The sequence below is a fragment of the Rhinopithecus bieti genome, unplaced genomic scaffold (assembly GCF_001698545.2).
Source record: "Rhinopithecus bieti isolate Rb0 unplaced genomic scaffold, ASM169854v2 scaffold_28016, whole genome shotgun sequence".
Taxonomy (NCBI): Eukaryota; Metazoa; Chordata; class Mammalia; order Primates; family Cercopithecidae; genus Rhinopithecus; species Rhinopithecus bieti.
In genome coordinates, this window is record NW_016813202.1 from 165,942 (window position 1) to 180,149 (window position 14,208).

Here is a 14,208-nt window from a genome sequence, read left to right on the forward strand (position 1 = left end):
AAAATGTGACAGGAAAATATACAAATTCCTTGTAGCTCAGACACACATAGGGAGGGGCTCATTTTTACTTCAGTGGAACGGCAGTAGTGCGGTTATGCAAACTGTGATGAAGGGCTGCTTCCGAGGGGAGACGCTGACTCTCAGCACTGGATTTAGGACGGATATTCTGTGAAGCCAGGGATGGAGGAGGTCTCAGACCTTGGAGACATTCAGACCCTCCTCATCTATACAACCCATGGTTTGGACCCAGAATCTGAAGGAATGTAGCTTGTCATTAATGTCTTCCTGATAATGTACTGCTCTGCATACTTCCTTTCTTAGAGTGTATTTCTAACATGTCATGGCAAATTAAACTTAGACACGGGTGATGTAGATGGGTAGGACGGCTGGACTGCAGTCTGACTTCACGTTGAATCATTCTGGATGGGGCCTTTTTCTGATTTTACCTCATAAAGCTACTATTGTAGAAACTTGGCTTTGCTCCTGTGATGAAGCCAGACAGAGGAATGGCTTTTGGGACCAGAGTGAGTCAAGCGCGTATGTGTACGTCACACAGCCAAATTTGAGAGCATTCTCACATGTGCTCTTCGCTCAAAACCACTGGGGTTGACAGATCCAGGAGGCTAAAATAAAGTGACCTCTATAATTCTTTAAAGGTGCTATTTTTAGAATATTGTATAATTTATTCACAGTATATCTAAAACAGAATTAAGGACAATTAAAATATCTTATGTGACAGCCTTTATGTCTAGCACATTTGATGAAAAAACTTCTGAATCTGAATAGAAGTTCTACTGTTTCAGGCTTGAGCCTTTTACATGCTCAAGAGATTCGAATGGTCTGTGTGTGTAGATCATGCCACCGCCTCCAAAGCCTCGTCCACACCACTTCTGAGAGGCAAGGCTGAGCGTATGGTGACATCAGCTCTGTGTTGAGATGGGGATGAGGATGATGGCTCGCTGGCCAAGCAGGGTAGCCAAAGGTCAGGGACCTGTCCCAACTGCAGCCTTGCCTTTAGTGTTCGTCATTCTCAGACACAAGACAGTATGTCCAGTGTCCATTTTTATTACTTTAAAGCATTTGAGGGCTTAACTGTGTATAGTAGAAATACTATTTTAGACAAATAATTATCTGTGTACAGATATTTGATATACTCTAAGTAAATTTTCTAATTTCACTAAGTACGTTTTTAGGCTCCTCTCAAATACTGCATATTAAAGAAAAAAATCTGACACCACCGAGCCAAAGATGCTTTTTTGTCTGTTTTCGTTGTTTAACAGAATGGAAAGAGTAATGCATAGTGCTTCCTGGTGTCTCCTGATTGATTGTGCACAAATTAGGACAATAAATAAAATGGAGTCTGATGGGACATTGATTAAAGGTGAAGGATGATTGATATATAGATCATGAAAAGAAAAATGAATGGCAGGAAAAAAAGTTTGGTCCTTAATATACTTTGGCCTAGTTAAAATATGTGCCTTTTTGGTGTGTTTTGTTCATCACTACAAGATAAAAAGGAAACATTACAACTCAAGTCTTTAAAAAGTTCATTTATTGAAAATCATATGTACAACCTAGCATACGAATGAGCAGATTGAAACACGTAACTTCAAGCCATTTCTGAAAACATACACCAGGAGCTCTGCTCATCTGGAGTCAGACTCCAGCTCCAGCCCGGCTGCGTGCAGGGATGGCGCACGCGCTGATGAGGACCAGCCCCCCCCTGCAGGCTGAGGCGGTGTCACCCTGGGAAGGTCGTGGTGCATTGTGGCATATTAAGTCTAAATCAGATGAATGTAAATATCTCTTTGTAAATCATTTATTTCACTCTGTTCCATCCAGGTCAGCAATCAGATTGTGGCATGCTGGGTAACTGGAAAAAATAATAAAAAGTAAGTTTCAATAGCTCATGTTCTTCAATGTGATTTGTCTTCTCATTTGCTGGTTTAGTCACCTTTTATGATGAAAACTGTTGCAGAAAAAAACCTGTTGCTAAAAATGTGGAAATTATATGAAAAGTTTGTGCCTCATCTTGTCCACATCAAAGCCCTTGTCACATACGAAATAAGGTTAACTGGTTTAATGGGTTAAATTTGAAAACAACCTAGACTACAGACACTCGTGCTTCTTAAATAAGGACAGTCTGGTGTTAGGACATGGCCAGAGAGCCATCTCTTCTCCTCTCCAGGAAAGGACACATTGATTTGTGCCAGAATCTGTTCACTGAAAATTGTTCTGACCTTACAGCAGGTAATTCTAGAAGAAAAACAGGGTGTAGGCCAAGTGCCCCTGAGAAATTCCTCCTGAAACAAAACAAGCTGAAACATCTCCAGATTTATTGTAACATATAAAAAAGTATTTTCACATGGAAACCTCGAAAACTCCCATGTGTTGGAAGAGGGGATTGGGTGTACTGAGGTCTCTTAGTTTTACACAGATACAAATGTTCCAAAGCTGCTTCATGCGAATTGGGTTGGGGGAGAATCGCAAGTTCAGAAAGTACTGAATACTGTTCCTGGCCTCTGCTGCCATGGCTGCCCAAATTAGTTTAAACCACATCAGGAACTACAGTCAGAAGCCACTGGAAACGGTTCTATTCCACAAAACATGGCTGGAGTTTCTGCTCTGCACTGTGTGGGAAGGTGACTGGGCCACAGTCCTCGCCCTCTAGAGTGTCAAGTCCAGAGAAAAGCCAATGGTTTCCAAATCCCAGTTTCCGCATCAGTTACACTGGCCGCACTGCAGGGCCAGGCGCCCAATCTGGTCCCTCTGTAGTTAGGAACCGTCTGCCAAAAAGAGAAGTGGGCCTGCCCCTCCCCTGTGAGGATTTTCCAAGCTAGACTCCAAGGGAGGACTGTCAACCTACTTTAAGCCGTCATGATGTGGGGATTTCCAAGACAGGACAATGAGTGAAACCGAATCTTCATTCAAGAGAAATACATGAACATCAGCCCGTTGCCTTTTATAAGAAATGAGAAAAAGTAATGTTTACATTTCAAGTAGATTTCACAGTGTGTGAGAGGCCCTGAGGACAACTTTTTCTCGAGCAGGTCTGTTGAGTAGTGGGGTGGTCTCAGCAGAGTAGTTAGAGTAGCTGGGGGCCTGGCCTCAGGCTGAATGCAGGTGGGGCTCCGGCAGGAGGCCTCACTCCTCCTAGTAAACCTGCCATCCGACGCGCACAGCCCTCGCAGGCCTGTGGGGCCAGGTGGACTATTTCCTGGGCCCACAGGGTGCTTTGTTCTCCAGGCCCTTTCTGAGTGGCCCATGTGGAGTCCACCCCGTGCACTGTGCCCTAGAGCCCTGCCATTGCAGAGGGGACTCCCTTCTATCTTCAGTGGGATACTCACAGCAGAGACTGCCACCAATGCAATCTGATCGTCAAACACATGGTTTGCACCAAGCTGACCTGCCTTCCAGGCCAGCTGATCGAACTGACCCAGCACAGTCCTGCTAAATGCCTGGTTTGAATGGCCCTCCACCCCTGCTCCATGGATTGGCCACGTAGGGCAGGTGGCCTGGTGGCCTCACTCTTGACACAGTGGCTTCCTAACCTTAGAAATGCCAGGATGACTCTGAATACAAAAAGGGTAAGCATAAATCCCAACAGATAACACTTCAAAAGCAAAACAGCCCAACTATCAGCTGAGCACAGTGGTCACACCTGTAATCCCCACGCTTTGGGAGGCTGAGGCACTAGGATCGCTTGAGTCCAGGAGTTCGAGACCAGCCTGGGCAACATAGCAAGACCTCATCTCTACAGAAAAAGTGTAAAAATTAGCCACGTGTGGTGGTGCACACCTGTAGTCCCAGGGACTCAAAAGGCTGATGCAGGAGGATTGCTGTAGCCCAGAATTCAAGGCTGCAGTGAGCTATGATCGTGCCACTGCACTGCAGCCTGGGTGACAGATCGTGACCGTGTCTCTTAAAAAAATAAATGAAAAAAAGAATTGAATTTTGGGTGGAAAACACACCCACATACGCACAATACAGAATAGGCCTGAAAACCTGAAATAAAAGTAACCAGGAAACAGGCAATTCTCATGATGAGTCTGCATAACGCCTGTGGGCTCCCAGGCCACCTAGCAATTTATCATTATCGGAGCTGTTCGCTGCTGGCACTCAGGTGACCTCCTAATTCCGTGGGCCTGCACGGGAGTGACACAGATGTGTGGGCCTCACCAGGAACATGGAAGTCAGCCTGATGCCTTCCTGCGGCAGACCGGCCGTGACCGTCTGCATGGGCTTTGAATTTCATGCAGCCCAGGTGAGAAGCTCTATACCCATCCCCACTTTCACACTGTCAAACTCACCATCCGCTGCTCAAGCCCCCATGCCTGCAGCCGTGCCTGGCCCATGGTGAGCGTTCAGTCAGCACTGGGGGGCTGGATAATCTGTCCTAGGAGCTCACCGTTTTGTCGCCTCCGTTTGCTGACTCTTCAGTACCACACATTTCTCTGACCCTGCAGCACGTCCCGAGACAGAAGCTGTAGTTACTGCCCACATCTGGCTTATCTGCCATTAGAGATATCCATGATGCTTATTTCCAGAAAGTCCTGTCATCAGCACCACAGTGACCGTGGTCTCGCTGTCCAGGAAAGAAGCGCGTGCGTATGCCAGTGGGACGTGAGCCCTCAGCCAGTGTCTCTCATCCTTCTGCCTTTCCATTTGTCATCGTGGCCCTTGCTTTGGCCCTCCTGTGGCTGCCCTGCAGCGCACTGGCCACTGCTCCCCTGCCGTGCTGTCCACAGGTGGCGGAAACGCACCCCATCTGCAGGCGCACAGCTGCTAACCCATTTTCTTTGTTCTCACTTTAAATCCTATGGGAGTCTTCTCTCCACAAACCCTGCCTCGTTCATTTCTCAAGTTTGGTAAGTTCTGAGTGTAAGAAATGAGTTGCTCGGGGTGACCTGAACTGTTACCCGGGCGACCACGCAGTGGGTCCAGCCAGCCTCTTCTGCCTCTTTGTTTCCAAGCCAGCCGGAAAGGCCAGAGGTGGCAGCCCGGGGAGATGGTGGCACCCCTCGCCCCGCTCACGGGAGACCTGCCTGGACTTTCCACTTCATTCTCTCTGTGGGTGGCTCTAGCCAGCCCTTCTGAAGGTAACATCCCCTTCCCCCCGCCCCCCGCTATCTGCTCTGCTCACTGGCATGCTGCCTCTGTTTGGCCAAGTCAAAACATGGTCCTGGTCCCTTGTGTGGCTGGCAATAAAGCATCCATTTGTAACTGGAGAGGGCAGACCCCTCCCCCCATCTCCATCTGGGGCATTTCAAAGCTGGCCCTGAGTTGACAGAGCTCCAGGGCAGCCCCTGCCTCGCTTGGTGGCTCGCCTCCCGCCTCCGCCTCGTGTTCTGGGCGCCAGGGCTAGGGCTCGGCAGCTGTTCCAGCCAGGCCCGGCTCCGCCCACACCCGCTCGGGTACCTGCCCCCATCCACACATCCTGTGGCCTGAGAAGAAGTTCATTTCCCTGCCCAGCCACTTCCCAATTCCATTCACTTCATTTCTCTGAGCCTTATTTTTCTATGTACAAAATGGTTATTTATCTCAAATGGCCCTTTCAAGCCCACAATGATCTCAGCACTAATCCTGCTGGTTTCATAACCATCCGTGCTGGGCTCTGGGTGATATCAGGCACTTCCTTTTCAAGGGAAGCTGGTTTTTTTCTTTTTCTCTGCCAGAAATCAAGGGACATGGAAGCTAACACATGTCTCTGAAGCGACGCAGAGCTGAGATTGGGACCCAGGCAGTTTGCCCTCAGAGTCCAGACTCCCATGCAGGACTCTCCTGCTTGTTCTAGCAGATGAGGGGAACCACTTTGATATCTACGGAATTCAGCTGCCAAATTGGGCAGGAAACCTGGATGAAAGAAGCCACGTGAGCTCGGGCTTGCCACCAATGCAGTGAGGAGAGAGGTGCCCTCAGCATGCTGGGCAGAACGTTGTGGAAGCACAGCCTTCGAGCAGGAAGCCACCTGTTAGAAGGGAGTGTTCCTCTACAGAGCTGAGGGGCGCTCGGCCACCCTCAGGCCCCCGTGGCCCTGCTGTCCCCAGCACCGTGGCTGAGGTTCTCGCTGAGAGGCCTCATCCCCTCCAGGTCAGGCTGTCCAGGAACCTTGCTCTGTCAGCTGCAAAGCAGGGCAGGAGCTCATGGTTAAGGCCATCCCAGGGCAGCGGCCACTCTTCCCTCCTGGCTGCCCAGCTGGGCCTCTGACAACAGCAGCCACACGGCAGGCAGAGTTCAAAGCCCTCCTTCCCTTCCACTGCAGGCCTTGGCATTGCTGCTTCTGGGCTCTGAGAAAGGAACGGGGCCGTAGAAACCAGAGAAATGGTAAGGTAGCCACAGAGAAGGCCGCCTTGCAGACAAGAAGTGGGACTTTCCATAAGACAGCATCTCTAGCTGGACTTGAGGGGGAGAGGGAGGCCCCCGCACACAGGAGGCTGGGGTGGAGGTCCTGGCTCTGAGGTGCTGCCTCCTCCCCAGGGTGCACCCGAGCCCAAGGGTTCCTTCCTAACCATGGGGTCTGAGTTTGTCATCTTCCAGCTTTCTCAAGTCCCCTGAGTCATCAGAACTTCCTCTCCACACAGGCAGGTCTGTGTTTTATATGAACCATGTTTCCATGGTAAATAGATTTTAAGAATTCCCAAAGGACAGACAGTGTCACCAACAGCAGAGAGTGGAGCCTCTGGCTGCCTCATGTTTGAAAGTGTTAAAAATAAAGACAACACTGACATTTGGGGTTGTAATGTGACGGAATTACAGTCTTTTAAAGGCAAGAACCACTGATCTACACTACATGTAATATTCAGTGTTTTGTTCACTTGTCTAATTGGATTAAAATATTTAGCTCCCTTTAAAATCTTGATTGTGAATTTATATTGCAAAATGTAATGTCTGACTCAGGAAGCAATAAGTAGAGCAAATGTATCTGAAGGAATATAAAATTCAATGTACTTTTCTCCCATGATTCTCATTCTGAAAGTACTCACTCTTGGACAAAGTGAACTGCTAACGGAAGAGCAAGTCTGGCTAAAATGAAGCCCTGTGCGCTTTTCAATATTAGACACAGGGTGCTCAGTCAAAAAACACAAAGTTTAACTCTCTGCTGTTGGAGGTGTCTGGGGAAGTTTCGCCGAAGGTCGCGAGATGCTTATGTTAGACACGCAGCACCCGGGGTCTCGTGTCATCTTTAAAAACACTCAGGCAGCAGGGAGTTAATGACATTTTAGCTGCATATGTTCAAGTTTATTTAAAAAAATATGCAAGTCACTTTGGTTGACAGTGTCTTGTACACAGTTTTGAAAGAATCAGGGCAAACTTTAACAGAGTCAGTTTTATTTGAAAATATTTTCTGGGAATGTATCAGTGTTTATTTTGAGACTGACAATTCGGGTGAAAATCAGGATAAAAACAAAAAAACAACAATTTGGTTGAAATCAAATTGTTTGTTTTCATCTATTTAGAATTCTTTCCAAAAAATCTTGGTTCAGGAGGAGGCTTTTTAATTTATTTTATTCAGTGTATTTGCTGTTCTATTCAAGCACCATCTGTCTTACAGGTAGCTAACTTTGTGGTAGCTCCTAAGTCAGCTGGGCGAGGCCCCCAGGGCTCCTGGAAGGACCACAGTAAATTAGGTGACACCTCCAAGGCCTCACATGGCCGCCTGCAGCAGCTCTGCCTTGCGGACAGGCCTCCCCAGCAGGGAGTGTTGGTCCCTAGAGCTGCCACTTTTCTAGAGCCTCCCTTCTCCCTTTGCTTCCAGTCGCAATGGGCCTTTCCTCCTTCATCATCTTCTGTGTCTCTGCGTCCCCTGCTTGTTTTCGGCTCTCTTCTATGAGTCCTTTGGTATAATGAGATAATGTCGATGATCTTGAATATAATCACATATGGCTGCTGGATCCATGCACAAGTTTAAATCAAATTAGAAAGTAAATTCACTGCCAAGAATGCTTAAAAGTCATAGGGCCAACTGATGAACCACTGACAAGTCAGTTTCCGACTCTGTTTTCTAAACTGTAAGTGATTCATATGAGGGGACTAAAAGGGAATCACTCCCCAGACTGAACACTGCAGACAGCACCAAACAGCCTACTTAGGATATGACGGCCATCAGAAAATGCAAGTCAGCTGAGACCGTATTCATTACCAAATAAGCACGCAGACACAGAAAATCAGCTTGATGGTTGAGACCATCCTCTAAGTGGACAGATAATTTCTGTTTTCCCCTCTCCCAGATGCCATCCTCCCCAAGACTCCTATTTCCTCACCAGCCGGCTCCAACCTTCCTAGCCAGATGTTAGAGCCCCCAGGCTCTAGGTTGCAGACCCCTGACCCTGCTCCAAGCTGTCAGGCCCTGCCCAAACTTCCCCAAGACCCACTGACCTCCCCCCGAATCCCCTCCCCCCAACCCCACACCCAGGTTTCAGCCTCCCCTAGCCAGGGCCTGCCTCTCAAGAAGAGGTGAGAGTGTGACTACCCAGTTTCAAACAAAAGACAGGCCAGAGTGTCTCTCTGGAGGCCCTGACCCTCTCGCAATACAGAGTGCGGGGAACTGCGTCTAGGCAAAGCTGGGCAAATGCTTCAATGTCTGTTCTCCACAAGGAGAAGAAAGAGCCATTTCATGACATTTAAAAGCCATTTTCTTGAAGCTGTTTCCCCAGGGTGAGGCAGGAGATCAATAATGCCATTATTTGTAGTCACCCAAAACTAAGAACAAGCCAAGAGGCCGGGCGCGGTGGCTCACGCCTGTAATGCCAGCACTTTGGGAGGCAAAGGTGGGCAGATCACCTGAGGTCAGGAGTTCGAGACCAGCCTGGCCAACATGGAGAAACCCAGTCTTTATTAAAAACACAAAATTAGCCCGGTGTGGTGGGCGCCTGTAATCCCAGCTACTTGAGAGGATGAGGCAGGAGAATTGCTTGAACCCAGGAGGCAGAGGTTGCAGTGAGCCAAGACCATGCCATTGCACTCCAGCCTGGGTGATAAGAAAAAAACTCATCTCAAAAGAAACACAGCCGGGCGCAGTGGCTCACACCTGTAATCCCAGCACTTTAGGAGGCTGAGGTGGGCGGATCATCTGAGGTCAGGAGTTCGAGACCAGTCTGGCCAACATGGTGAAACTCCGTTTCTACTAAAAATACCAAAAAATTAGCTGGGCATGGTGGTGGGTGCCTGTAAACCCAACTACTTGGGAGCCTGAGGCAGGAGAATCACTTGAACCTGGGAGGCAGAGGTTGTAGTGAGCAGAGATAGTACCACTGTACTCCAGTCCAGTCTAGGTGACAGAGCGAGACTCCGTCTCAAAAAACAAAACAAAACAAAGCACAAGCCAAGCCATGAGCCGAGAGCTGTAGCCAGTGGCCTGGGCCCTGCCCGCCGCAGACAGCCCCGGGGAGGGGAGCGGGAAGGATGGCAGGTCTCGTGGCCAAAAGCATCCGTGTGGCAACTACCACTACCAGGGTCTCCCTCTGCCAGCCATGTCGTTTTGAGTGGTTCAGAATTCAAGCAGAAAGAAGTTAGAATAATGAAGCCTGCTAACAGGCTAGACACTTGCTGTCGGAGGCCACAGGCCAGCCTGAGCCCCACCACCCGGGGCAGCGGGGCTCAGGACCCAGGACAGGGAGTGAAGGAAAGGGGTGGACTTTGCTTTGGAACCACTGCCCGACCCATTCTCTTCTGGGTATTAAATGGACAGAGATGTTTAGAGTTAGACATGCAAAATTAAGCTAAGCTTAACTCATCCAGGCTGAGAAAATGGAAGCCTTTAGTTAAACCATTTCTAACCCGGACATGAGGACAGCTCTAACCTCAGCTGCCCAAGATCTGGACCTGCAGGCCACTCCAGGAAAACAGAGAGGCTGGCTGAGCACTCCAGAGCCCTCAGGCGGCACCTCCTCCAAAATACCTGCTTGAACCTACAGCAGCCTCGCTCACAGCACGGCTCAGCAGAAGCCTAACTCACACGCTGATTCCATGACAAGAAGGCATTGCAGGGGCTGAAGCCCACTGACAGCCCCTACCTAGAGGCGAAGGCCAGGCTTAGCCAGAAAAAGCGGGCTCTGGGTTTAGATATTCCGCAGAGCGCTTGCAAACCTGGATCCCTGCCTCCTCTCTGACCACTAGTATTTGCAACTGAAAGCCAACATTCCCTCTACCAAATTTCTTTTGTCATGTTCATATTAAAATAACTCCAAGTGTAATATTTGAATCTGAAAGGCCGCTTTAGAGATGAGCCAGATGGGCCAGTATCAGATAGCACAGGATGGGCAAAGCATTGCTGCTGCTTCAGGCAAAAGAAGAAAGACCTGCTAGTTTTTCTGAGGATTTTTTGAGGTTCGGGGTTTTTTTAATGCATTTTGTGAAAATTCTGCAACTCACTTGGCAATAACCAGATTTGTAAAGCCCTGGAAGAGGCTTCTAAGCACGGGTGATCCATGTTAAGATCTGAGTGTGCTGTAAAGCAGGCAGATGGGGAGTTAAAAGGCAAAGCCCACGTTCTCCTGACCTAGCCCAGAGCCCAAAGGAGGCTGCCGCGCGCTTCAGCGTCCACGGAAGACTCCCCACACCTGAGGCCTGACAGAGTTCTCGGCTTTAGAGGCCAAAGATTCATGCATGCCAGGAGTCACGGTCCCTCCCTCCTACGTGACAAGAGCCTAGTCACCTGCCAGGAGACCTAGTGGCCCCAGTGGCCCTGACCTTTGGCTGGCCAGGCCTCAAGCAGGTGCCGCTGGGGCTCTCCCTGAGGACCTGCCCACAGGGCTGGGTTCTGAGCTGGGTCTGGTGGAGGATGAGGGGGTCATCCTGAAAGCAGAGGACAGGGGAGTGCCGCTTGTCCTACGGCTGCGGCTGCTGCTCTGCAGGCCTCTGCCTTCCCTGAACCTCTCCCAGGACACTGTGAAGATGAGGGAGAAAGGAAACACCCTCACATGTCCAGCCTGTGTGCCCCAGGGCCTGTGGGGCATCCCGCCTGCACTCAGCACACCCAGTAGCCCGTGAAGCCAGGCGTGCACCATGCCCACTGTGCAGAGGAGAAACTGAGGCTGGAAAAAGGCTTAAGTTACTTGTCCGAAGCGGGGGTGGGGGCTTCAGCACAGTGACACAGACTGGAATAATTCTCTGTTCTTTCCAGCTCCAAACACTTCGAAGGTTTTCAAAATGTAGTGTCCTCCAGAATCACCCCACCAGCTTGGCGAAATTCAGGTTCCAGGACCCTGCCGTGGAGCGCGCCAGGTGAGGCCTCGCCTCCTCGCTTAGCAGTGGCAGTGCGACTGTGGCCAGGACTTTGAGCAGCCTGCTCCGCCACGGTCCGGTGAGCAGTCTCAGAAGCATGGGGACAGCAGAGGCGTTTCCACCTCCAGGCCTTAGCTCCCTGGCGCCTGGCTGTGCTCATTTACTGCCTGTGAACACGTTTTGCAGAGGGATTTTGGGCTGAGTGGGAAAAGTCAGTACTTACAGGTTCCTTGAGCACAGGGTCATTTTGTAAGAAGAACGAGACTCCTCTTCGTTTCCATTTCCAGATGCATTTTTCCTATTCATCACTCCAAGCGCGTACTGCCTGAAGTCCCCAGGGCGCTCACAGAGCACCCGGGTGCAATCCTAATGAAAGGCGGAGGCCTTGGTCAGCCCCCGGACCACCTCATTATCCTAACAAACTGCTTGATGGGGCAAAATGCACAGCCTCTCTAACAGGCAGAGAAGCGATTTAGAAAACAAGAGGTTTCATACTGCGTTCCAAACTCACCGGACACTTTCCTTCCTCCCTTTTCCCTGCTGGTGGCCCTGGATCTCACCTGAATGGGGAAAGCCCGGGCTGTGGAGTCAGGCTTAGGTTCCATTTGTGGTGTCCCTACCTCCCAGCTGTAATGCTTGTCTGGGCCTTGGTTTCCCTATCTAAAACATGGAGACAATGATGTCAGCACCGCCTGCTTGTTCCAGGGTAAAGGGGATTAATGCATGCTGTGTAACACTGCTGGGTGCTCTGCAAGCACTCCAGATAGTAGCCCAGTAATCAGCTAATTTAGGACAAGATGCCTGCATTCCATTCAAGACGACTTTGCTAATTGAGAACACCTCTTTCCTCAACCAATTCAAACCATACACGACCTTCAGAGGCAGCTCAAGGCCACCCTCCTCCAAAAAACCTGTTTTGCCGCCCACGGTCGTCCTCCCACTTCTCCCTGCTCTCGCACCCTCCGCGGCCTGCACGGCGCAGCTTGGCACTTGGTGTGGTTCGTTCATTCGCGGGCCTGGGTCTGTTCACCTGCACGGACTTTAACCCCCTCACCAGGACGGGCGCATGGCTCCGCTTCTCTGGGTCCTGCACCGCCCAGCACAGTCGTCAGGACCTCCCTCCCAGCTTACTGCTAACCGATGTGATCCGTGGGAAAGCCGGCCTGTTGAGCTGCATAAAAGACCCACCGGAAGACTCCCGCGTGTTCTTGGGTGGGCTGAGCCCGCCCACGGACTCCCACCTGCGCCGTGTTCTGCACAGTACCTGGCTCCGCAGCCGGTCCACCTCTTCCGACAGGCTCTGCCTCTCCAGGAGAAGCTGGTTCTGCTTGTTGAGGAGCTGCACCAGCTGCTGGGCTGTGGCCTGGCTGTGCTTATCCAGCTGCCTTAGCCTGAAGAAAAATCCACCGCAGAATTAAAGAGGGATAACGTCAGCCTTTCAACAGGCCCAGGGGCTGTGTGTATCTGAGGGAAGCCCCTGCTAGGGAACCAGAAGCAGGACGCCTAAGTGACCCTGAGGTGCCAGGCTCTGGCTAGCAGTGGGCCCTTGGTACGCACTGTGTGAAGGTAACATTCTAGCAAATGTGCGTGGGAACTGGGAGCCATCTCAGTACGCTATCAATTAGAAAACACGCAGATAAGTGGGGTAAGTGGAAGAAAAAAGGAAACTTTGAACTAACAAGTAGAGGTCAAAGATGAGGGGCCTAAATGCCGCCATTGTTCAGCTGGAAAGGTCTCTGGCAGGCTGAGCACACGGCCGCCCCGGCTGGGGAAGTGGGTGAGGGCCGTGGAAACACTGAAGTAAGGGTTTTCCATTATTAATCACTCAGTCAATCACGAGCTCCGGCATCGCTGACCAGATGTCTTTAAAGATCCTAAATTTGTCATTCTGCTGATGGGCGCTCCTCTCCAGACTTGCTAATTGACTCGGACCATTATCCTCATCTGTCCACAGTCGGCTTCCTACAGCCAGCAGCACACTCACTCATGGAACTGTTGGCTTTGGATTAAATTTGGAATTGAACGACTACCCAGAAGTGTTCTGGAGAGAAGCGACATGTGTGGCCTGCCTCACGTCCTCACCCGTCAAAAGCACCAGCAGGCACGTTAACTCGGATTCTCACAAGGAAAAGGCCATTAAAGCTCAAGGTGCCTTTCAAACTCCAGGCTACTGAGCCGAAGACCTGTGGGCGGTTCTGCGGACACCGGCCTCTGGCTGCCCTCAGTTCGAGTTCTCCTGGGGCTCCGAGCACTACTAAGCACTGACACGGCCACACGTTCGGGCCCTGGGGTTGGGATAGGTTCCTTCACAGAAAAGGCCGCACATGTGGGCACAGGAACCACTGCCCTCTGGGAAACCCGGCGATGGTCCGGACCTTCCTCCCGCGCTGCGCGGCCCACGCCCTCCCATTTCCCCACGGCTACTCCGGCCCTGCCCCACCGCCCTTCTCAGCCTCCGCTGGGTTGGGCTGGAGGATTTGGTCAAGGGGCCCGAGCCCCAGCCCTGGCCCTTCCCCAGAACGCACCGTGACTCCCTGTTTTCAGCCATACCCAGCGTTGTCCGGGTCTGTGGGGCGCCCTACCTGTGCCGGGGCAGGCGAGGGCCGCAGCCTAGGCCCCAGCCCGGGCAGAGCCGGCACTGCGCATGCTCCCAGGAAGCCCCGCCCCCGGACTGGGCGCCTCCGAGTGGCCACGCCCACAATTCGCACCACCACCGCCCCTCCCTACCCCGCCAAGGGCCTCCCGCTGCCCGCAGGTTCTGGGGAAAGTGTAAGGACTCAGGGACGCCCTGGGCCCTCTTTCAAGCCCGGGCAACAGCCTGGCCCTGCCCTGCCTCCAGGATCAGGCTGGCCTCAACAGAACAGCAAAGATCTTCCATCCAAGTAGGAGTGTTTCCCTGTGTGTGACATATATACATGGTCATGCTCCAACACCCTACCCGATCCTACCCCATCCTACCCCATCCTACCCCATCCTACCCCATCC

General features: G+C 51.2%; 1 protein-coding gene across 1 annotated transcript in view; it reads right to left on the reverse strand.

Moving 5' to 3' along the window:
- Positions 1 to 1,534: 1,534 nt before the first annotated feature.
- Positions 1,535 to 14,208, reverse strand: part of SDCCAG8 (SHH signaling and ciliogenesis regulator SDCCAG8) — a 253,839-nt gene continuing 241,165 nt past the window's right edge. The window contains 4 exon segments of the mRNA XM_017847791.1: positions 1,535 to 1,873; positions 2,867 to 2,959; positions 11,447 to 11,589; positions 12,488 to 12,614. Coding sequence (XP_017703280.1) covers positions 1,825 to 1,873; positions 2,867 to 2,959; positions 11,447 to 11,589; positions 12,488 to 12,614 — 412 coding nt within the window. The 3' untranslated portion in view covers positions 1,535 to 1,824.